Source organism: Dendrobates tinctorius, unplaced genomic scaffold (assembly GCF_039654945.1).
Source record: "Dendrobates tinctorius isolate UK_male_01 unplaced genomic scaffold, ASM3965494v1 ptg000128l, whole genome shotgun sequence".
NCBI classification, from domain to species: Eukaryota; Metazoa; Chordata; class Amphibia; order Anura; family Dendrobatidae; genus Dendrobates; species Dendrobates tinctorius.
This window is the reverse complement of record NW_027361796.1, coordinates 13,837,199-13,861,837: the sequence shown is the minus strand read 5'-3', so window position 1 is coordinate 13,861,837 and position 24,639 is coordinate 13,837,199. Positions and strand designations below refer to the sequence as shown.

At 46.2% G+C, this 24,639-nt stretch overlaps 1 protein-coding gene across 10 annotated transcripts in view; it reads right to left on the bottom strand.

Annotated features, from left to right (window-relative positions):
• The window catches only part of LOC141047561 (beta-1,4-galactosyltransferase galt-1-like), a 149,745-nt gene that overhangs the window by 38,131 nt on the left and 86,975 nt on the right, over positions 1-24,639 (bottom strand). For 2 of the 10 annotated variants that reach the window (XM_073542672.1, XM_073542669.1), the window contains one exon: positions 7,331-7,600. The exons of 3 other annotated variants lie outside the window; for them this stretch is intronic. Coding sequence is in view for 2 of the 7 variants with exons in the window: in XM_073542668.1 (XP_073398769.1) it covers positions 20,560-20,563 (4 nt within the window). In the remaining 5 variants the exon portion in view is untranslated. Of the gene's footprint in view, positions 1-24; positions 168-7,330; positions 7,601-20,559; positions 20,672-24,639 lie in introns of all 10 variants that reach the window. 5 more of the 10 variants (XM_073542670.1, XM_073542671.1, XM_073542668.1 and 2 more) reach the window with 5 other exon arrangements.

Here is a 24,639-nt window from a genome sequence, read left to right as displayed (position 1 = left end):
AATGCTGCTGTGTAACATCCTTACCTCCGCAGAGTCCCCGTTGGGGTCCTTGCTCTCACTCTACTTCCCGCTGCTCAGCCTCATCTCCCGGTAACTCTCTTTCTTCCTGGCGCGCAGCCAGCAGATCTCCAGGGATGATGTTGATGTCGCACGCACGCTCCCGGTCTCTTAAAGAGAAAGCGCTCATTTTTTGAATATGCTTCCAACCAATGGTGTTATATAGTGTGTACTATTTCTGGCCCCTCTGCCGGCTAATACTGTTTGTCTTCTCAGACTACCAACGGCTCTCTACTCCATACCCAGGAAGATACCAGTGCTGCCTGTGCACGTGCCATTCCGCTCAGCCGTTCGTCGATCTGTTTCCCTGGACGATGTCAGTACTGCCTATGCCAGCTCCGTCCCGTGCTGCCGCTTCCCGCCTATCAAGTTTAACGCTACCTGTTGTCCCTGTCTGATCACCTGTTCCGCTGGGCCAGCCTCAACATGTCTGGGGTCTAATTGGAGGTAGCACCTGCATCCCCTGAACACTCCAATCTGATCCTGTTCGAGGGGTCTTGCTACCGGTGTCTGGGGTTCGCATAGTCACGCCCCCTTCGGAGCCCCCGGTCCGTGGTACCGTGGTTACACAAAAATAGCAATAAACAAATGTTAGGCCTGTTTCACACTCCAGTTTTCTAGCGTCAGTCAAAATCCGCCGTTAGCAGAAAAAAAACGTATCCGCCAGATTTGCCTGGCGGATCCGTCTTTTTCCCCATAGACTTGTATTAGCGACGGATGGCCTTCCGTTTCGTCCATCATACGAACGATCTGTCGGCTGGAAAAAAAGTCTCTCTCTCTCTGAGTTCTATTCCTTTAAATTTCATACACTGGCTGCTGCAACGGATCTATAAAAAAAAAAACAGATCCAGTGCATCAGTTTTTTTCAATCTGCACTGGATCCATTTTTTTCACACTTTGACAGATTTTGACTGAAGCAAAAAGACTGAAGTGTGAAACAGGCCTTAGCTGTATATATCAGCTGACATGTGCCTGGAAAAGTGCAGGCTCAGTGGCAGAGCCCGCACCAAACAGGGGGGGAGTCCGACATCAGTGTACTATTACGCCCGATGTCAGAAAGGGAATAAGGATGTTACACTGCCAAGACTGATGCACAAAAGACCATATCTAACTGCTGAATTACTATTTTGGTCTCTCACCAGGTGATTGACATCCTGCTCACACAGAAAGATTACTTATGTTTTTTTATTGCATGCAAGTGTTTTTTTATATGCTTTTCTATCGCATTTTTGATGCTTTGTCTTTTACATATGTCACATTTTAAGCAAAGCTGATTTGATTTTGATATTTCGTGGTACTTGGCTTTTGAAACAGGCATGTGCGGATTTTCATTTTTATGCGTGGTGACAGGGTCACTGGTGTTGTACATGAGGGGGGATATTTGTTACAAAGATTGCTTTCCTGTGTCATGTAAAAGCCATAAGTGTTTTCTCCAGCATGATATGTGCTGAGAGCAATCCAGTTGATATATGGGCATCAGGGGCGGGCACAGACTGCAGAGGGCCCCTGTATAAGAAATCTTCCCGGGCCCCCCCCCCCAATACTGCAACAAATTTAAAGGGATCCTGTCACCCCCTGCAGGCGTTTTTAAGTAAAAGAGCCACTTTGTGCAGCACTAATGCTGCATTCTGTCAAGGTGGCTCTTTATTTAGGGTACCTTGCACAGCAGAATTAATAGAAGTTTTTAAAATTGGTCAGACATACCTGATATTTGTCAGGGGGCAGGTCTTTCCTCATCTGACAGAGACGCGTCACATCCATCACTCATGTATTCCTGCATTGCGTCTCCACCTCCAAATCTTTATTTTCAAATCCTGGTGCTTTCGCTGTGCTATGTAATCTTACTGTCGCCCGTCCTCTGTCATGACGTAGGCGGCCAGAGATCCGGCCCCGCAGTCGCTTATGGTTTATTCACACTGCGGGGCAGGAATCTTGGGTGTGTGCAGTAGTTATCTGCGCCCGAGATTCCCAGCCCCACAATGGGGCAATACCGGGCTCTTCAGGTAGTATATTTATAACCAGCATAGAATGAATTGAATTACAATGCAAAGAAGCAGTGTTATCACTCACCAGTCTGCAAATGTTGGCTGTAATCCTGCTGTATGGAGGCAGAATGGGGTTTTAGGCCTGTAGTATAATGATCCCTGGCTTTAACTTATCAGCTTCCGCATATATATATATATATATATATATATATATATATATATATATATGTAAGAGTCTTCACCATAGCGTATAGCATCAAGAACACAATCTGTCAGAGAACACTGTCCGTGCTGTTGGAGGAGGACGCGATGATGGATCTGAAGCATTCCCTGAAGTGCCTCCATGGTTCCGTCACAATCTCCTCCCGAAATTACCTCATTTCCGGTCAGCTTCTAGCACGTCACTTCCGGTGGAACGTCACGTGCGAACTTTAAAGTGCTCCTCGGGGCTCCACCGTGTACTCCTGTGCCCACGGGAAAAGTAAGCTCCCAGCCGGGGAAGTGAGACAGACTCTCTCAAAATTGGGAATCTGTCCCGCTGGGAGGTATGAATGCTCCCCACCATACACCTTGTAGACATATGGCTCCACAAACCACATACACACATGGTTCCACTTTTTATGCCTCATACACACATGAGTCCGCTCTGTACACCTCGCACACACACACGCCACCACTCAGTATACACATGGGTCCACTCCGTAAAACTCGTACACATGCGGCTCTGCTCCGTACACCTTGTACACACGTGACCACGCTCCGTAAACCATGTACACACATGGCTCCGCTCCGTAAACCTTGTACACTTGCGGCTTTGCTCCATACACCTCGCACACACGCGGCTCCGCTCCGTGCACACATAGCTCCGCTCCGTACACCTTGTACACACACAGCTCCGCTCCGTACACATCTCTGCTCCGTACACCTCATACACGTGCGGCTCTGCTCCAGACACACACGGCTCAGCTCCGTACATGTCATACACATGCGGCTCCGCTCCGTGCACCTCGTACACACACACGGCTCCACTCCATACACCTCACACACAGCTCCGCGCACCTCGTACATGCGCGGCTCCGCTTCCTACCCACACACGGCTCCACTCTACACCTCGCACACGTTCGGCTCTGCTCCATACACACACAGCTCCACTCCGTACACCTCGTACACACGGTCCGCTCCGTACACCTCGCACACGTGCGACTCTACTCCATACACACGGCTCAGCTCCGTACACCTCACACACGCGGCTCCACTCCGTACACCTCACACACACGACTCCGCTCCGTACACCTCGTACACACACACGTGTTGTGAGTTCATTTTCCCCTTCACCATTGAGGTCTGATGAATTCCCTCTTCTGGTGAAGGAAGGTAGTGAGGCTGATTACCAAGCACCTGTGCAGGATGATGGTGACTGGAATTGCTGACTGGATATAAGGCAGCCGATGCCCTTCTGCCTTGTGGGTGATTTCTCTGAGGGATTCTAGGAGACCAGTCTGATTCCTGCTCATCAAAAGCTAAGTTTTCTGCTCTGCTTTTTGCATTTGTGTTTTGGTTTTGTTTTGCCTTGTTTTTCTGGATTTCTGCCATTCCCTGCTGGGGTGAGCTGAATTCCTTTTTCCTCTGTCTTCAGAAAATACCCGAGTACTGATATAGTCTTTTTGAAGCCTAGCGTCTTCAGGGCTTTTTTCCCTATCAGTCTGTTGGCTCTTGTTTTGATAGGGTTTTGGGCGGATTGCAGACAGCAGCTTTTCTATCCTGTCCTATTTAGTTAGCTTGGGCCCCATCACTTGCTCCGCCTATCTTTCTATCTGTGTGAGTGTTTTTTCATCTTGCTTCACCGCCATTATATGTTGGGGGCTGCCTATTGCTTTGGGGTCTCCTCTGGGGCAGTTTCGATTTCCCTTTCTGTCTTTAGGCTATTTTAGTTCTCCGGCTGTGATCGAGGGGTCTAGGGCACCGTAGGAACCCCCACGGCTACTGCTAGTTGTTGTTGATAGGTTCAGGGGTCTGCAATCCGATAGCTGCCAACTTCTCTGGTTTTCTGGACTTAGCTAGTATTTCTGTTTTTGCCTCCTACGGTGACTCATTCATAACACACACGGCTCTGGTCCGTACTCCTCGTACACACACACACTGCTCTGATCCATACACCTCGTACACACACAGCTCCGCTCCGTACACCTCGTACACACACAGCTCCGCTCCGTACACCTCGCACACACACAGCTCTGCTACATCCACCCTGTAAACTCCCCTGACCCCACACATAAACTTACTTCCCCTCATCCAGCACGATGACAACCAGCACAGCCCTGCATAAAACAAGGGCTAGGGCTGTGCACAGGACCTGTGATGAGTTCACAGGAGGGGAGGAGTCAAGGGTCACATGATCAGTGGGCCCTGACTCCTTCCTTCCCTCCTGTGACTTCATCAATTACAACAAGCCTTTTGCACGACAGCAGCACCAGCGTGCAGAGACTAAATTGTAGGTGCAGCGGGTAGAGGAACGCATAATGCCGCCCCCTGCCGCCTGAGCAGCTGGCTCAACTCCAATCATTATAGCTGCGCCCCTCTGCAGGTGGTGCTGGAGGGGCCCCCTCTCCCCCCGGCGCCCGCCGCCTACTGCTGCGCTGCTCTCCTCTGCTCTCCTCCTTGCAGCGCTCCACATGGCTAATTTGAATTGAATAATTAGGCATGTGCGGTGCAGGAGACTGGAGGGGCCCCCTCTCCCCCGGGGCCCTGTTCAATGCACGGGCGGTAGGTCCGCCCCTGATGGGCATGGCTTTTATGGGGGTAGGTCAGATATGGGCAGGATGCCTACCTACCATATGTCCACCTCCAGGGTGTGGCTGGAGGGAGTTAAATGTCCAGCCAGTTTTTTTTTTCCTCTGGCTGTGTTGTGTGAGGAAAGAAAGTCTCCATACTGAAGCTTAGGTGAGAGTTGCCATAGTTGTTGTTTCAGAAGTCTGGACAGGACTGTATATGAACTTTTTACTTTCATTTTGAATCAGACAGGCTGTTTTGGGTTTGGGGTTTATGATGTAACTAGCTGAAGAGCCCGGCGCTGCCCGGGCATAGTAACTAACTGTGGTTAGTTATAGCAAAGTATAATTATCCTCCATCCCATAGTCCCGTGCCCATATACCCATCATACATATCCACCATCCCATAGGCCCATGCCCATATACCCATCATACATATCCTCCATCCCATAGTCGAGTGCCCATATACCCATCACACATCCTCCATCCCATAGTCCCATGCCCATATACCCATCATACATATTCTCCATCCCATAGTCCCATGCCCATATACCCATCATACATATTCGCCATCCCATAGTCGAGTGCCCATATACCCATCACACATTCTTCATCTCATAGTCCCATGCCCATATACCCATCATACATATCCTCCATCCCATAGTCCCGTGCCCATATACCCATCATACATATCCACCATCCCATAGTCCCGTGCCCATATACCCATCATACATATCCACCATCCCATAGTCCCGTGCCCATATACCCATCATACATATCCTCATCCCATAGTCCAGTGCCCATATACCCATCATACATATCCGCCATCCCATAGTCCCGTGCCCATATACCCGTCATACATATCCTCCATCCCATAGTCCACTGCCCATATACCCATCACACATCCTCCATCCCATAGTCAACCATTATGACATCTTAATGAGCGGCGGAGCTTGCAACCTATGATGACATCAGCATCGCCATGGCAACCATTGTGACATCATAATGAGGGGTGGGGCTTGATACGCACACACTGTTTCCCCATTATGTAGATATGGGCATTATGACATCATAATGAGGGGCGGGGCTTGACGCGCACACACTTTTTCCCCCATTATGTAGACGGGCAAAATTGTTTGGTGAATTGGAACTCACGGGGTTAAAATTTCACCTCACAACATAGCCTAGGACGCTCTCGGGGTCCAGACGTGTGACTGTGCCAAATTTTGTGGCTGCAGCTGCGACGGTGCAGATGCCTATCCCGGACATACACACACATATATACACACACATACATACATACTGTACATACATACACACACACTTTGAGCTTTATATATTAGATAAACCACCGAGTCTTACAACAAAAGTGTATACCTCGAGGAGCAGCTAAGAGTGTCAACCCCTCACAGGGTTTACACACAAACGCAGTTAAACCGCATGTGCGTTTTTTTTTTACTTGTCGATGGTCCGCATTTAATGCAAGTCTATATGAAAAATCTGCACATAAAATTTTGAGTCCCCGTAACGAATGGTCATGTTTCGGATTTGAAACCCACACATCTGGTCAGTTTTACTGAGGGGGAAAAAGAAGCACAGTGGGATTTAGATTTCTATAAATTCCAACCACTTTGCTGGAACCAACGGCTGCATTTTTGACACGGTGAAAATACAAAACATCAAAAACTCATCACGGGCATACAGCCTTTGTGTGACCACCCAACTTCTGGATGTTTATGTGGGATACCTAAAGGCCCCGTTACACGCATCAATGTCCCAACGATCCCACCAACGATCCGACGTGGATGGGATCGCTGGGACATAGTTAGCTGATCGCTGGTGAGCTGTCACATAGACAGACCCACCAGGACCAGCGAGCATGCTGGTTTCCAAGGTAAACAGCGGGTAACTAAGAGCCGCGCGGCTCTTAGTTACCCGCTGTTTACATTGGAAACCAGCTCCCAGCGTCGCTGATCGTTGCTCTCCTGCTGCCACACGCAGCGATGCGCGCTGGCCAGTGGGAGACCAATGATCAAAAAATGGCCCAGGATGTTCCAGCGTGATCAGCGATACCCGGCAGGGGGCCAGTCACTGATACATGTCACACACAGCGATGTCGCTGGCGAGATCGCTGTGGCGTCACAAAATCAGCGATCTCGCTGTGTGTGACGGGGCCTTAACTCTCCCTGGACAGATGTCGGAGGAGATAAGGATCAGGCAGATGGAATTTAATCAGTCACTCTTTTTGTCTTCCAGGAGATGGGCTGCTGTCAGAAAAGAGTGGAGAGCTTTTTCCCCTTTCCACATACAGTATGTTCGGCTGAGCCAAGCGACTAGAGAAATTGCTGTATGCAGAATGAACGTGTGCGACCAACCTTAGTTAAACCAAGAACTGTGGAATGTTTAACGAATTTTCTCAACCCAGAAGAATCAACCAAAAGCCTAATTCATGTATAATGGTATAAGGACTGATTATGGTACAAGCAGAATGTAAGAACATTTTATGTTAAACATACTCACCAGGCCACAGAAAACTTTTTTTTTTTTCGTCTTCCTACCAGCTTCAGTTAATTTACATGCACAAAGTCGTATTCACTGGAGAAACTTCTTTGCTGGTGGAGTTTTCAAACTTCCCAAAGTAAATGATTAAATTAAATGTAATTTGTCCATTGTAAAAAATGTCTACAGGAAAAGTCCATGGGCCATGTTCAGGAAAGACAGGAGGCAATAAATCAAGCTCTTCTCAATAGCTGGACATGCTGTTCATTTGTCAGTCAAATCAAAAAAGTCCTGAAACCAAGCAAGTTATTGTTAGCCTTTATTAAGTTCTCGAGTGAATTAAATTAATGAGTAGAGATAAAGAATATAATCAATATAGATATTATAATCTATAAGTTCACAATATTGCTTAGTGACAATTTGTCAGCACAATTTTGTAATGTAAAGACATGGCAGTAATGCTGCTGTAATACTGATTACATTAATACTTTTGGTGACAAAATCCACTATGCTGTGCTTTTGTTAAGTTCCATTTGAAGTTTTCTGCTAATTAGATTTTGGTGTACAGGGGCCGGACTGCACATTGGGTCGTCTCTCTGTCTGATACCCCGGCTCCTCCTCCTGCCTCTAGTGCGCCTCTAAAGTATTATTGAGCATATGAGTGGTAATATTTGTAACATTATAAGTATATTAGGCCAGAATGGGGGATTGGTGCACAATATGCATGTATATTGTCCATTATGAGGGACAGCAGAATAATAGGGCCATTATGGGACATTGTAAGTGTGGCGCCCCTGAGGCTCAGTCGCCACAGAGGTACTGCACCTCCTCCTGAGGTGTGGTGCCCCACCATCAAGGTAAGTTGGAGGCTCCTGACCACGCTCCAACACCTGCATCCCACACAACACGGTAGTTCAGCAAAGACACATTGCGGCTCCCTGCTTGGAGTGTAGCAGAGCACCTTTGGTGGCTCCCTGCTTGGAACACGAAACATGCTGGGAGGCGGGTGGAGTTAGAATACATAAAAAAGCGGGAAGGTTTAGAATTTCAGTCAGTCAGTAGGTCAGTCAGTCAGGGAGTCACTCAGAAAGGAGTGAGGAAGATCCCTGGGAGAGGGATGGAGGAAGGAGGTGCTGCAGCAGATCTCAGTGACCTGGGTCTGCTGGCACGGGATAGGAAAGAAGGAGAAAGACATTGAACCGAAACCTGATTGTAATGTACTGTAGATATGTTTCTGAAACATTCTAGAAAATCCCTCTCTCATGTATCTGCAAATTCCCCTCTTCCCCCCACAACTTCACACACCAGTGTCTTCCTGCGTGCAGCTCTATGAAACCTGAAACCTCAGTGTAGAATTCTTCTCCTCCCCCCTCCTTGCACAGCTAAAGCATTTCCTTTGTTCTCAGATCTGTGGCTGAATGAAACTATGAGAGATTTTAAAATAGGCTCCGATCGCGACAGAAAAACGAAACAGACATTTCTGTGATCTGCGCGGACCCGACTTCCCTACGGTGGCTCTTGCAAAGTTCTATCACCGCCAGAACCTGAGATATCGATTGCTCCCAAACAGAGTGTCTTAAGTATAGCATGCTTGGTGTCTTCGGGTTCTATTCGGTAAATCACAAACAATGATGCCCTATATGTGTTGGTACGGGTTTTTCTCGTTTAGATATAGGTATTATAACTTTTGTAGCCAAATCCTAACTTGGAGAGAGGGAGGTTGGACCTCTCCAGACCGCCCATTTCATGAGGTCACAAACCCTAGTCTATAGGTATCCCCTAGCAAATTCCAGGCAGTTCAGCTACAGAGTCCTTGCTGACAAGACCCCCCAGATGAGTGGAGATGTGTGGCTCCGCCTTCTCCCAGCCACATGGTCTGCCTGATATCGACTGCACACATGTGTTACTTTCTGTCTTTTAATCCCTTTGTTTTATATTTGTAATTGTACACATGTAATGTCTCAACTTTATAGCAACTTTTATCTGTATAATCACTGCCAACAATTTGGGAATAAATCACAAAAATATCAGTTTGTCTCCATGCTCTAAGAAACGAACTATATGCCTTGTTTAGATAATCACTACTAATTTGTGGGGTTTGCCACGGATCCTCTTAATTTAACACTGTGAATTAAAAAAAAGTGTGGATGGTGGCAGCGTGGTGTGTGTGATTGATTAGGCTAGTTGGCAGGACAGAAGGGTCTTATATTGCTAAAGGGGGGCTGCAGCCACAGCATTGATAATTCCCTTACTGCGGTAGCCTAATTGTCCGTGCACAACAAGCAGCCCGTCTGGCGACTAATTATCCTAGGTGCAGTTCCCTGACTGACCTGAGGGTAAGGGGGGCGCCGGAGAGCTGCGAGTTCCAAAGTGGAACTGAGAAAGTGGGATATACATAAATCCCTGCAGTTCTTGGAAGGTTGTTAGCAGTGGTGGGGCATCCAAAATGCCCCCCTGCAATAAATTGTTAGAGCAAGGTTAGCTTGCTGCATATTTTGTCACATGGTGCCAGTGGTGGGATAACTAAGATAAGCCCCCACTGTGCCTGTGATAGCCGAGTGCTGGCAGTGTGTCGCATCCCTCTGTCCGCTGATACACCCGTGTCAGTGGTCGGTGTTGTGAGTTCATTTTCCGGTCCAACAGTTGTGAGTTCTCCTTCCAGGCTCCCTCTGGTGGTAACTGGAGGTAGTGAGGCTGATTTAATCAGTAGACATCTGCCACCTGATAATGAGGATGACGATTGGACCTCAGGAATCTCAGACTGGATTTAAGACAGCCGACGCCCTAGTCTGGTGCTGGTGATTCCTTCTGGCTTGTCAGCTCTTTGTTTTCAGCTCTGTTCCAGTCATCTAAAGCTAAGTTTTTCTGCTATTGTTCACACTTGATTTTGTTGGTCTATTCAGTTTTTTGTGTGGTCAGCCAGACCCGGCTAGGGCTGTGCTAAATTTCCACTCTTATTTATCTGTATTTACCCAATTTGCTTTTTGTCCCTTATTAGATTGGCCTCTTTTTGCTCTGTCTCAGAATATTTCAGAGTGCTGATATAGTGGGAGAAGTCTAGTGACTTCAGGGTTAATTTTACTATCAGAAGTGTTGGACTTTATTTTTGTAGGGTTTTTTGCAGATTGCAGACAGTGTCTTTCCTTTCCTATCCTTTCTAGTTAGTTTGGGCCCCATCATTTGCTCAGCCTATTTTCCTGCCTGTGTTTGTGCTTTCATCTTGTTTCACCGTTAATACATGTGTGGGGGCTGTCTTTCCTTTGGGGTCTGCTCTGGGGCAGTTAGTTTTCCCCTTTTCTTGCTTCAGGCTTATTTAGTCCTCTGGCTGTGATGAAGCGTCTAGGACCATCGTAGGTACGCTCCATGGCTGCTGCTAGTTGTGAGGTTAGGATCAGGGATCTGCAATCTGCATAGTTACCAACCTCTCTGGTTTTTTGTGACTTATCTTGTTTTGGGTCCGCTGTCTGTCGCGTTTTGGTGTCAGCGGGACCCCCGTTCGTCACATATTGGTGGCAGCTGTGGGCTGTTCACCACATATTGGTGGCAGCGGTGGGCTGTTCATCACACTATTCTTCCATAATAAGGAAAGACTAGTACGGAATGAAGGAGTAAAAGGGAACAGAGGATGTGGGTTAGAGGAAGAACCCTGCCTAGAATTTCTAAGCGCAAGGCCGGGGCCCGGTCCCCGAGGTTGTATGGACACTAATGGTTCTACGGCAGACACCGGTGGAGTAGTGGGCTGTAAATGCACTACTCCCATCTAAGACTTGGGGGCACAACAGCAACATTGATAGTGAGCCGAGACTCAGGAGTAAGGAGTCCCCGAAGCAGGCTACTGCTTTCTGCCGTACAAGTAGAGTTCTTGGGAACATCTGTCAGGAGGCACTCCAGTGTAACTCAGTACTAGGAGTACTTCACACTTAAAGGCGCTATAAGAGGAGACGTTCAGAAAGGCACATGTTGGTGGAGTGTTGGAAGGGAGCATTCCATCTGGCCTGGAGGTTGATTGAGTCCCTGACCCGGAGGACACAGCACGGAGGCAGGCACCTGTGTGTTCTACAGACTGTGAGTAAAGCTTTGGAACTACAAACCCTGGTGTCCTCCATTCATTCTTGCGCCAACGTACCCAGCATCGCTACATCTGGGTACCAGTTTCTACACCGCTTGTGTCTCTCCTCTCCCCCTACATCTGCACTGCCCTGGGGCTACAGCTCCACCTGTGGGGAGCTTCACCATCTTGGCTGCAACACACCACCAGCCCCAGAGGATCTGCATGCAGCGTCGGCTCAACATCTCACTTGCCGAACACCACAGGTGGCGTCACGAACTATTCATTTACATTCCATCATTTCCAACCTCCCCTGTTTACACTGGGCGCCCAGGGCCACGGACCAGGTCGCCGCTGCTGTGACACATCCCGCCAACGCCGGCCCGGTACCGAGTACCCCACGGCCCTGGGAGGGCGACCCATAAGTGTTTGGAGTCTAGAATGGGGCACCTTTTAAATATATAGGTGCAACATCACTAGTTTATGGAGCCACAATGGGAGACTTTGACAGGAGAGCTGTGCAGTCTGAAAAAGGTTGCACTAACAAAAGAAGATCCTGTCATACTATTTAGGCAAGTGACCAAAATCTTGTCCCCAACACAGGTAAAATAAAGATAATTTGGCCAATCTGATAATTTGGCAGTCTCTTAAGGGCCTGTCACACTAAGCGATATCGCTAGCAATATCGCTATAACGTCACTGGTTTTTGTGACGTTATAGCAATATTGCTAGCGATATCGCTATGTCTGATACTTACCTCCGACCGCTCCCCCGCTGATCGCGCGAGAACATCCTGGACCGTTTCTTGTCGTCAGCTTCCTGCTGGGCTTCCTGTGGTGCCGACGAGCGACGCGTGGATGCGGGCGGGAGGACGTCAGGATCGCCTCGTCTGACAGGTAAGTAATGACCCTCGACCGCTGCGATGTCGCTGGTGAGATCTGCCTGTGTGGCAGCTCACTAGCGACAATTTAGCGATGCACCAGCGATCCTGACCGCGTCATATCGCTGGTCGGGATCGCTGGTGCATCGCTAAGTGTGACAGTACCTTAATAGACAGTGTAATAGAGTTACTATAGAAGGCAAACTGTGCAAAATTTTGAATGAACCCCAATTAAAAATGTTTTCAGCCCAAATTGCATGCATTTAAGAAAAAAAGTTCCACAATAGGAAGACAATCCTTTTAAGTCCATTGTATGATTAACCCATTCCCAATGTCTTCACTCACAAGTCACCAGTTTAACCCTTTAACGACCACCGATACACCTTTTAATGGCGGTAGTTAAGGGTACTTAAACCACAGAGTCGGATTTTCTCCGGGGTCTCAGCTGCCTGGGGTAGTCGGGACACCAGAGAACATGATTTGGGTCAGTTTCTTCCTGACCCCTTGTTTTGCGATCGTCGTCATTAGCCATATACCGGCTACCGCAGAAAAAGTCTGATGTGCCATTTAATTTCTCTCTCCTCTGATGTAATCGCACATCAGAGGAAAGAGAAATAGGGTCCCCGATCCTCCCCGGTACCTCCTGGTGCTCCTCGGCCCGCGTTTCTCCCCATGGGCGCTGCCATTTTCTTCCCGGAACAAAAATGGCCGGCGCATGCGCAGTGCACCCGTCGAGATCTGCCGGCACGCATCCGGCAACAATAGGAAGATTTTAACGATAGACCCTATCACAGTGATCAAAATAAAAAAAAATTGTAAATAACCCCCCTCCCTTTATCACCCCCATAGTTATGGAAAAATAATGAAAATATATTTATTTTCATTTTTCCATTGAGTTAGGGTTGGAATTAGGGATAGGGGTATGGTTGGAATTAGGGTTAGGGTTGGAGTTAGGGATAGGGTTGGAATTAGGGATAGGGGTGTGGTTGAATTAGGGTTGGAATTAGGGATAGGGGTATGGTTGGAATTAGGGTTAGGGTTGGCATTAGGGATAGGGTTGGAATTAGGGATAGGGGTGTGGTTGGTATTAGGGTAGGAATTAGGGATAGGGGTGTGGCTGGAATTAGGGTCAGGATTGGAATTAGGGATAGGGTTGTGGTTGGAATTAGGGTTAGGGCTCATACTCACTTGCGAGCACTGCCGCCGGCACTCAGACCGGAGCGTGCGGCTGCATGTATTTCTATGCAGCCACATGCTCTAGTCCCAGTGCCAGCGGCAGTGTTGGGTTTTCATGCAAGTATGAGCCCTTAGGGTTGGAATTAGGGTTAGGGGTGTGTTGGGATAAGGGTTAGGGGTGTGTTGGTGTTAGGTTTGTGGTTAGAATTATGGTTAGGGTTGGGATTAGGGTTAGTAGTGTGCTGGGGTTAGGGTTGGAGTTAGAATTGAGGGGTTTCCATTGTTTAGGCACATCAGGGTTCTTCAAACGTGACATGGCACCACCATTGATTCCAGCCAATTTTGTGTTCAAAAAGTTAAATGGTGCTCCCTCCCTTCCGAGCCCGAAGTGTACCCAAACAGTGGTTTAACCCAACATATGGGGCATCAGTGTACTCAGGACAAATTGCACAACAACTTTTGGGGTCTAATTTCTCCTGTTACCCTTGGGAAAATAAAATATTGGGGGCTAAAAAAAGAAAAATCAATTTTGCGGAAATTTTTTTTTGTTTTCACGGCTCTGCGCTATAAACTTCTGTGAAGCACTTAGGGGTTCAAAGTTCTCACCACACATCTAGATAAGCTCATTGTTTCCCCCCTAGTTTCCAAAGTGGGGTCACTTGTTGGGGGTTTCTACTGTTTAGGCACATCATGGGCTCTCCAAACGCGACATGGCATCCGATCTCAATTACAGCCAATTCTGCACTGAAAAAGTCAAACAGCGCTCCTTCCGTTCCAAGCCCTGCCATGCGCCCAGTGGTTTACCCCCAAATTTTGTGGTTCATTTTCTATTTTTACACTTGTGAAAATAAAAAAAAATTGGTTCTGAAGTAAAATGTTTTGTAAAAAAAAAAAAAAAGTTAATTTTTTCCTTCCACATTGCTTCAGTTCCTGTGAAGCACGTAAAGGGTTAATAAACTTATTGAATGTGGTTTTAAGCACGTTGAGGGGTGCAGTTTTTAGAATGGTGTCATTTTTGGGTATTTTCTGTCATATTGACCCCTCAAAGTGACTTCAAATATGAGGTGATCGCTAAAAAAAAATAGTTTTGTAAATTTTGTTGTAAAAATGAGAAATCACTGGTCAACATTCAACCCTTATAACTTCCTAACAAAAAAAAAAAAATTGGTTTCAAAATTGTGCTAATGTAAAGTAGACATGTGGGAAACGTTATTTATTAAATATTTTGTGTGAAATCTCTCTGATTTAAGGGTATAAAAATTAAAAGTTTGAAAATTGCAAAATTTTAAAAATTTGCCATATTTCCATTTTTTTTCAAAAATAAACGCAAGTCATATCGAAGAAATTTTTACCACTAACATGAAGTAAAATATGTCACAAAAAACAATCTCAGAATCAACAGGATCCATTAAAGCATTCCAGAGTTATAACCTCATAAAGTGACAGTGGTCAGAATTGTAAAGATTGGCCTGGTCATTAAGCTGCACATTGACTCCATCACCAAGGGGTTAAACTAAGTACCAACAATGATTTACAAGGCGGTCTATAATCAGTCTTCTCTTCATACATCTTCACACTAATCTCCCGATATCTTCCCACACAATCTATGGTCCTCACAAAACCTCCTTCTCTCCTTTCATACTGTATGTTCCTAAATCGCTTCCAACATTTTTGTGGAACATTGGATATCCAATGGAATTTAGTGCCTCAACATGTCCCATGGTCCCCCACATTTGGAACTCATGTCTTCAGGAAAAACTACAGCTTGCAATAACCTTTCTAACACTAGAGCTGCTACAATTCCGCACCAACCTTCTGTCTCCTTCCTTATTCCCCTTTAGATAGTAAGATCACAAGGGCAAGGTCCTCTGTACCAATCTGTCATTGCTAGTTTGTTCATTGTACCTCATTTGTATTTTCTCACTGACACAGAACTATGACATTTATGGTGCTTTAAAAATAAAAAAAAAAAACACATTTGTGATATAGAAGGCTTTGACTTAACTATGGCAGGGCTTTATGTATACTTTATCAAATAAATCTTAACGAATGTTCTAAGTTTATGAAAATTAGCAATTGCAATATACTTTCTCTGTTAATTTTGTGAACTGCGTAGGAGTCCTAGGTCTCCTATAATTTCACAGCATTTGAACATCACCATATCTTTCTACATCTTTATTTATTGTAATTATACCTGATCTAATTTGGAGTGAAGGTCACTGGATAGAGACAACCATTTCATGCTTGGCTTTGGTAGTCACTTTTGCAGTCCACCCTCAGTCTCACCTAGCCCATTCCCTCCCTCAGATGAGGAGCAGCTGCACTCCATTCACAAGAATTTTACGCCCTTATATGCCACTTCCACATGTTCAGTATTTTACATCAGTATTTGTAAGCCAATACCTAGAATGAAGCAATCAGAGTAAAAGACTAAAGGCCCAGTTACACAAACCGAGATCGCTGATTTTGTGATGCCACAGCGATCTCGCCAGTGAGATCACAGTGTGTGACGGGGATCAGCGACTGGCCCCCCTGCCGGGTATCGCTGATCGCGCTGGAATATCCTGGGCCGTTTTTTTTTCCGTTGGTCTCCCGCTGGCCAGCGCGCATCACTGTGAGAGACCAGCGATCAGTGACACTAGGAGCTGGTTTCCAATGTAAACAGAGAGGCAACCAGCTTGGTCGCTGGTCCTGATCGCTGGAGGGGCTGTCTATGTGACAGCTCACCAGCGATCAGCTAACTATGTGTGGCGCCCCTGAGGCTCAGTCGCCACAGAGGTACTGCACCTCCTCCTAAGGTGTAGTGCCCCACCATCCAGGTAAGGTGGGAACTCCTTGCCACACTCCAAAACCTGCATCCCACACACAGGATAGTTCACCAGGACCACATTGTAGCTTTAGGCTCAGGGTGTAGCAGAGCACCTCTCGTGGGATCCTGCTTCGTAACACGAGATGTGCTGGGAGGTGGGTGGAGTTAGTATAAAAGAAGGGGAAAGATAGGATTGAGAGAGTTCAGTCTGGGGTGAGTCCTAGAGGAGAGCAGGCTGACAGGAGGTCAGCCTGTCGGAAGTTCAGGCGGAGGAAAGACAGTCGGTCAGGAGAGGCTGAGGACTGGTCTTAGTGGAGAGCTCCCAAGGAAAGGAATAGAGGAAGGAGTGCTGCAGCTGCCTCAGTGACCTGAGCCAGCTGGCACAGGAAAGGAAAGAGAAGGAGAGATGTAGAACTGTAACCTGCATTTCCATAAGAGAGAGAAAGACAACTACGGAATGAAGGAGAGAGAGAACAGAGAGGAGGAGTGGGTTGGATAGGAACCCTGCCTATAGGTTCTCAGCGCAAGGCCGGGGCCCGGTCCCCGAGGTTGTACGGACACTTATGGTTCTGCAGCAGACACCGGTGGAGTAGTTGGCTGTAAATGCACTACTCCCATCAAAGACTTGGGACACAACAGCAAACTGATAGAGAGCTGGGATTCAGGAGAAAGGAGTCCCCGAAGCAGGCTACAGCTGTCTGTCATACAAGTGAGAGTTGTTAGGACAGGAGGAACTTCAGAGAACCACGGTACTGGAGCTTTTCATACTAAAAGGCGCAATAGAGTCATTCAGGAAGGCACATGTTGGCGGGGTCCTAGCGGGGAGAGTCCTATCTTGCTTGGAGGTTGGCTGGGCCTCTGCCCCGGAGGACACGGTACTGAAGCAGGCACCTGTGTGCACTACGAACTGTGAGTAAAGCTTTGAAACTGCAAGCTCTGGTGTCCTCCGTTCATTCCCGCATCACCATTGGGTATCAACATCTACACCATCCGGTGCCCCTACTCCTTCATCGCACCTACACTGCCCTGGGGCTACAGCTCTACCTGTGGGGAGCTATACCATCTTTGCTGCATCACACCATCAGTCCCAGTGGATCTGCACGCAGCGTTGGCTTACCATCTTACTTGCCAAACACCACGGGTGGCGTCACAAACTTTTCATATAAACTACACTACAAACATCTCCGCCATTGATATTGGGCACCCAGGGCCACGGACCGGGTCACCGCTGCTGTGACACCACATCATCCCGCAGCCCTGGGTGAAGCCAGCGCGAGGGCGACACATATGTCCCAGCGATCCCATCCACGTTGGATTGTTGGTGGGATCGCTGGGACATTGATACGTGTAACGGGGCCCTAACAGAAACACTGTCACCACCTCTGGATTTATCACTGACTCCTGGTTCTAGATTACAAATACGGATATGAAATACTGACCAAACACTGAATGCGTGACTAACCTAAAGAGAATATAGAGTAAGTGTACTAAAATATATTACTTGGTCAATGTGTCATCAATGTTTTGTTCGTGGATGGATAAATAAATGACAAAGCTTCTCCTATCCTCTGCAATGTTATTTACAAACAGCACAGAACTGGGACACTGATGCCATTTGTGTGCTGTACATATTTATCAAGAACCCACAGACTTGTACAGGCACTTTTTCCCCATGCTACTGGAAAAAAAATGTACAAATCTCCATGAGTTTTGCATGGACTCAGTTTGTTTTTTCACAAAGACATGTGAATAGCCCTATAATGGGTACGTGTTGTGTCCATGAAAAAAAAAATATATACATGCTACACGGTTGTCTGAGTAATGCCTTAGGGCTAACATGAGACTTGTATGGAGAAGTAAACATAAAAGCAGGCATTATCAATGAATAATGCCCTGCTACACACACTAATTATAACACATTAATTTCTTAAATCTTAAGTCGATTGTGTAATATAATATTTACCGAACATTGTCCACTCGAGTAAGCCCACAAGTAAGTTTCCACTGGCTAAGTTGCCTCCTGAGCTGTGCTTGGGGCTTGTGTAGACCTCAGTTGGCTACAGCTGTATGATTCTCTCCTGCTTGTAGACAGCCAGTCTCACCTCTGTAATGGAGATTGGGCTTTCCTTCCTACAGCATGAATTAGCATATTATGGCATCCTTTATCACAGTCTATTGATAAGGTGGAGACCTATTGTTCACTGTCCTTTTTAGCATATACAGTGGGGAAAAAAAGTATTTAGTCAGTCAGCAATAGTGCAAGTTCCACCACTTAAAAAGATGAGAGGCGTCTGTAATTTACATCATAGGTAGACCTCAACTATGGGAGACAAACTGAGAAAAAAAATCCAGAAAATCACATTGTCTGTTTTTTTTTTCATTTTATTTGCATATTATGGTGGAAAATAAGTATTTGGTCAGAAACAAAATTTCATCTCAATACTTTGTGATATATCCTTTGTTTGCAATGACAGATGTCAAACGTTTTCTGTAAGTCTTCACAAGGTTGCCACACACTGTTGTTGGTATGTTGGCCCATTCCTCCATGCAGATCTCCTCTAGAGCAGTGATGTTTTTGGCTTTTCGCTTGGCAACACGGACTTTCAACTCCCTCCAAAGGTTTTCTATAGGGTTGAGATCTGGAGACTGGCTAGGCCACTCCAGGACCTTGAAATGCTTCTTACGAAGCCACTCCTTCGTTGCCCTGGCGGTGTGCTTTGGATCATTGTCATGTTGAAAGACCCAGCCACGTTTCATCTTCAATGCCCTTGCTGATGGAAGGAGGTTTGCACTCAAAATCTCACGATACATGGCCCCATTCATTCTTTCATGTACCCGGATCAGTCGTCCTGGCCCCTTTGCAGAGAAACAGCCCCAAAGCATGATGTTTCCACCACCATGCTTTACAGTAGGTATGGTGTTTGATGGATGCAACTCAGTATTCTTTTTCCTCCAAACACGACAAGTTGTGTTTCTACCAAACAGTTCCAGTTTGGTTTCATCAGACCATAGGACATTCTCCCAAAACTCCTCTGGATCATCCAAATGCTCTCTAGAAAACTTCAGACGGGCCCGGACATGTACAGGCTTAAGCAGTGGGACACGTCTGGCACTGCAGGATCTGAGTCCATGGTGGCGTAGTGTGTTACTTATGGTAGGCCTTGTTACATTGGTCCCAGCTCTCTGCAGTTCATTCACTAGGTCCCCCCGCGTGGTTCTGGGATTTTTGCTCACCGTTCTTGTGATCATTCTGACCCCACGGGGTGGGATTTTGCGTGGAGCACCAGATCGAGGGAGATTATCAGTGGTCTTGTATGTCTTCCATTTTCTAATTATTGCTCCCACAGTTGATTTCTTCACTCCAAGCTGGTTGGCTATTGCAGATTCAGTCTTCCCAGCCTGGTGCAGGGCTACAATTTTGTTTCTGGTGTCCTTTGACAGCTCTTTGGTCTTCACCATAGTGGAGTTTGGAGTCAGACTGTTTGAGGGTGTGCACAGGTGTCTTTTTATACTGATAACAAGTTTAAACAGGTGCCATTACTACAGGTAATGAGTGGAGGAAAGAGGAGACTCTTAAAGAAGAAGTTACAGGTCTGTGAGAGCCAGAAATCTTGATTGCTTGTTATTGACCAAATACTTATTTTCCACCATAATATGCAAATTAAATGAAAAAAAAACAGACAATGTGATTTTCTGGATTTTTTTTTCTCAGTTTGTCTCCCATAGTTGAGGTCTACCTATGATGTAAATTACAGACGCCTCTCATCTTTTTAAGTGGTGGAACTTGCACTATTGCTGACTGACTAAATACTTTTTTTCCCCACTGTATAAGAGATTCCTGGGTTATCTATTAGTTGTGAGAAGCAAATGGACCATTGAGTGCTTTACATATTGAACACACAATGAATGATGCCACAAAAATGTCCAAAAACATACTAATGCGGTAGGGGAACCTTCACCATAAAGGACTTCCCAGCATGCATAAAGTACAGGGGCGTGTGAAATACATAGACCAAAAAGTGTATACAAAGTATCCTGAGCACACCACTCACAAAGAAAGATGTATCATAAATAATAAATTTTATTAAGTAAATTCATATAACAAATAAATAAACAAACAAAATACAAGTAAGAGGAAGGAATGTATACCTAAGTGAAATACACACAAATACACAAATACAGGAATAAAGGAATGGATACAGGTAATAGTAAAGTGCAAAAATATATCAGCATATAAGAATGTATCCACCTAGACCCATAGTGGTCTGTAAAGTGCAAAGTGCCATATAGAGGAAAAAATCTCCATGCTGGTAATCACATGTAACATGAGCACATACCCATTTGATCGCCTGTTCACAGAATTCCTGGAGTCCGACGCACTTTTCGCCTTTTTAGCTTTTTCAAGGAAATTGTGTGTGTATCACAATGAATGCTGTAAAAAAATGAAAACTAAAAAACAATGGAGGAATTATATTTGTTCACGGCATGTTTATATTGCACTCTGGGGAGGGCCACCATTTAAGTTTTCTCTTGAGGCAGCAAGAAAGATAAAATCGGCCCTTTCAGCCACCTTCTGTGGCTCTGTCCCCCACATCATTATCACCATCACCACCAACACAATTTATCCTCCCCAACCTCCTGCAAATACCCTGAAGGGATAACACCAGACAGATCTTGCTCACATTTACTGCAGTCATAATGCAAGCTAGTTGTATACTAGGTTTTCATGACAAGTCACCAGTAGTGATGAGCGAGTATACTCGTTGCTCGGTTTTCCCGAACATGCTTGAGCCGCTGCTCCTGAATACCCGCTGTTTACCTTGGAAACCGGTGTACACGCTGGTTTCCAAGGTAAACAGCGGGTATCCAGAAGCCGCGGCTCCTGGATACCCGATGTTTACATTAGAAACCAGCGTCCAGCATCGCTGGTCCTGATCGCTGGAGGGGCTGTCTTGTGACAGCTCACCAGCGATCAGCCTAACGATGTCCCAGTGATCCCATCATGTCGGATCGTTGGTGGGATCGCTGGGACATCGCTATGTGTAATGGGGGCATTAATCTCTGAGCACGCCAAAATACTAGGAGACCACACGAGCAACGCGCATACTCGCTCATAACTAGTCACCAGCTACTCTTTATAGTGTTCAAAAGTTGAAAATATCAGAACTTTCTAAAACGTTCTCATATCTTATACCATTTAGAAAATGCTAAATATTCTTGAAAAAGGTTAAAATATTACCCCCCTCACCCTGAAACCTATTTTCACCTTCCTGACCAGGTCAATTTTTTCATTTCTCACCAGTTTCACTTTATGAGGTAATAACTCTGGAACGCTTCAACAGATTCCAGTGATTCTGAGATTGTTTTCTCTTGACATATTGAATACATTTTACCACTATCATGAAGTACAATATGATTGCCTTTATTCGTGACTAGATTATGGCCCGATGCTATCGCATCAGGAGGATGCGATAGCATCATACCTCTTGCCATGTTAACCCTCAACACACACTCCTCAACACACACTCCACTCACGTCCACTCACTCCTTCACTCCACATACGACCCCTTCTCTCACCTCACTCCGTCTCTCATACTCACGCCGTCATCGCCGCTGCTCCACGATCCCCGACATCTTCTTCCGCCGGCGCCATCCTGGATCCAGACGTCCTTCCACGCCGGCGACATGTTCTTGCGGCGACGCCATCTTGAGTATCGTGAAATCCCGAGATACTCAAGATGGCGTCGCCGCAAGAGCATGTCGCCAGCGTGGATGCCGTCGGGATCCAAAATGGCGTCGGCGAAATCTCGCGAGTTTTCGCTGATGCCATTTTGGATCCCGACGTCGTCCTCGCCGGCGACATGTTCTTGCGGCGACGCCATCTTGAGTATCGCGGGATTTCGCCAATCCAAAATGGCGTCGCCGCAAGAACATGTCACCGGCGTGGATGCCGTCGGGATCCAAAATGGCGCCGGCAAAATGTTGCGAAATTTCGCCGATGTCATTTTGGATCCCGACGGCATCCACGCTGGTGACATGCTCTTGCGGCGACGCCATCTTGAGTATCGCGGGATTTCACGTTGCTGCAAGAACATGTCGCCGGCGTGGAGGACGTCTGGATCCAGGATGGCGCCGGCGGAAGATGTCGGGGATCGTGGATCAGCGGCGATGACGGCGTGAGTATGAGAGATGGAGTGAGAGAAGGGGTCGTATGTGGAGTGAAAGAGTGAGTGGACGTGAGTGGAGATGGTGAAAGGTGAGAGGAGTGTGTGTTGAGGAGTGTGTGTGTTGAGGAGGAGTGGTGTGTTGAGGGTTAACATGGAAAGAGGTGTGCGGTGACGTCACCGGTTACAACTGGACGGAAGTTGTTACAACCGGAAGCTGCTTAGGGCATTTATTTATAAGATAATATGGGAAATTTGGAGAAAATTTAGAAAATATCACAATTTTCAAACTTTTCATTTTCATAACCATAGTTATGTCACACAAAATAGTTAATAAGTAATATTTCCCACATGTCTACTTTACATCAGAACAATTTATGAATTTTATTTTGTTAGAAAGTTAGTAGGATTAGAAGATGACCAGCAAATTTTAATTTTTCTAGCAAAATTTCCAAAACCATTTTATTTTACAGACCACATCACATTTGAAGTGACATTGAGGGGTCTATAAGAGAAAATACCACAAAATGACAGCATTCTAAGAACTGCACCCCTCAAGGTGCTCAAAACCACATTCAAGAAGTTTATTAACCCTTCAGGTGCTTCACATGAATTAATGGAATGTGGAAGGAAAAAATGAACATTTAACTTTTTTTCACAAAATGTTACTTTAAACCCAATTTTTATCATTTTCACAAGGGCAACATGAAAAAATGGACACCAAAATTTGTTGTGCAATTTCTCCTGAGTACGCCGATACCCCGTATGTGAGGTAAAAACATTGTTTGGGCGCGCAGTAGGGCTTGGAAGGGAAGGAGCACTGTTTGACTTTTTGAACAGCAAATAGGTTGGAATTGAGAGTGGACACCATGTCGCGTTTGGAGAGCACCTGATGTGCCTAAACAGTGGAAACCCCGAACAAGTGACCCCATTTTGGAAACTAGAACCCTTAAGGAATTTATCTAGATGTGTGATGATTAGAGATGAGCGAATTTGATCTGGTCCCCAGGTGCTTCCCAGAAATTTAGAACGTTGAGCCATTTTCCACAAAATTTTTTTTAACCCCAATTTTTTTTTTCACAAGGGGAAGAGGAGAAAATGGACCCAAATAACTGTTGCGCAATTTCCCCTGAGCATAAAACTGTGTTTCAGTGGCAACGCAAAAGGCCAGATTTACACTTAAAAATCGTTAGGCTTAATATTGGGGTGCAGCCTGGAGCGCCAATTACCTACTTCAAATAGTTTGTGATAAAACTGTGTTTCAGTGATAAATCAAAAGACCAGATTTCCACTTATAAATCGTTATGCCTAATATTGGGGTGCAGCCACGTGACCCAGTTAGCTACTCCTAATCGTTTGCGATAAAACTGTGTTTTAGTGGTAAATCAGAAGGACAGATTTCCACTTAAAAATCTTTAGGTATAACTGTGTTGTTCAGGAATAGTGATGGGCGAGCACTAAAATGCTTTGGTACTCGGGTCGAGCAAATTGGAATGCTCGGGTGCTCGACCCGAGGAACGAGCCCAATGTAAATCTACTTTATGGGAAACTTGAGCATTTTTCTGGCGCCCCTCCCGGTTCGTCTGCAGAGGGACTAGAAATTGCGGAAATCGATGGGAACAGTGCTCAAATGACATGGGAACAGCATGGGGAAGAATCCTGGAAGCATTTCTGACTCCCAGATTACTGCTGTGAACAATGTTGTCAGAGTCTTATGCCACTTTTACAGACTCACAATAAAACATACAAAGACAACACCAAAATAGATTTACCTGGGAAATATGTTAAGGAACATCCTTTCCAGGGTAATGACTTGTATATAAAGGGCATGTCACACTAAAAGATATCGCTAGCAATATCGCTATAACTAGTGACGTTATAGCGATATTGCTAACGATATCTCTGTGTCTGATACTTACCTCCAACCGGCTCCCCCGCTGGTTATCGCTGATCGCGCGAGAACGTCCAGGACTGCTTCTCGTCGTCAGCTTCCTGCGGCGCTTCCTGTGGAGAGACGAGCGACGAGCGTGGAGCCGGGCGGGAGGACGCAGGATCGCCTGGTGTGACAGGTAAGTAGCGATCCCCGTCCCCAGCGATGTCGCTGGTGAGATCTGCCTGTGTGGCAGCTCACTAGCGACCACTTAGCGATGTACCAGCGATCCTGACTGCGTCATATCGCTGGTTGGGATCGCTGGTACATCGCTAAGTGTGACAGTACCTTAAGGCAAAATAAATAACCAAAAACAAAAATGC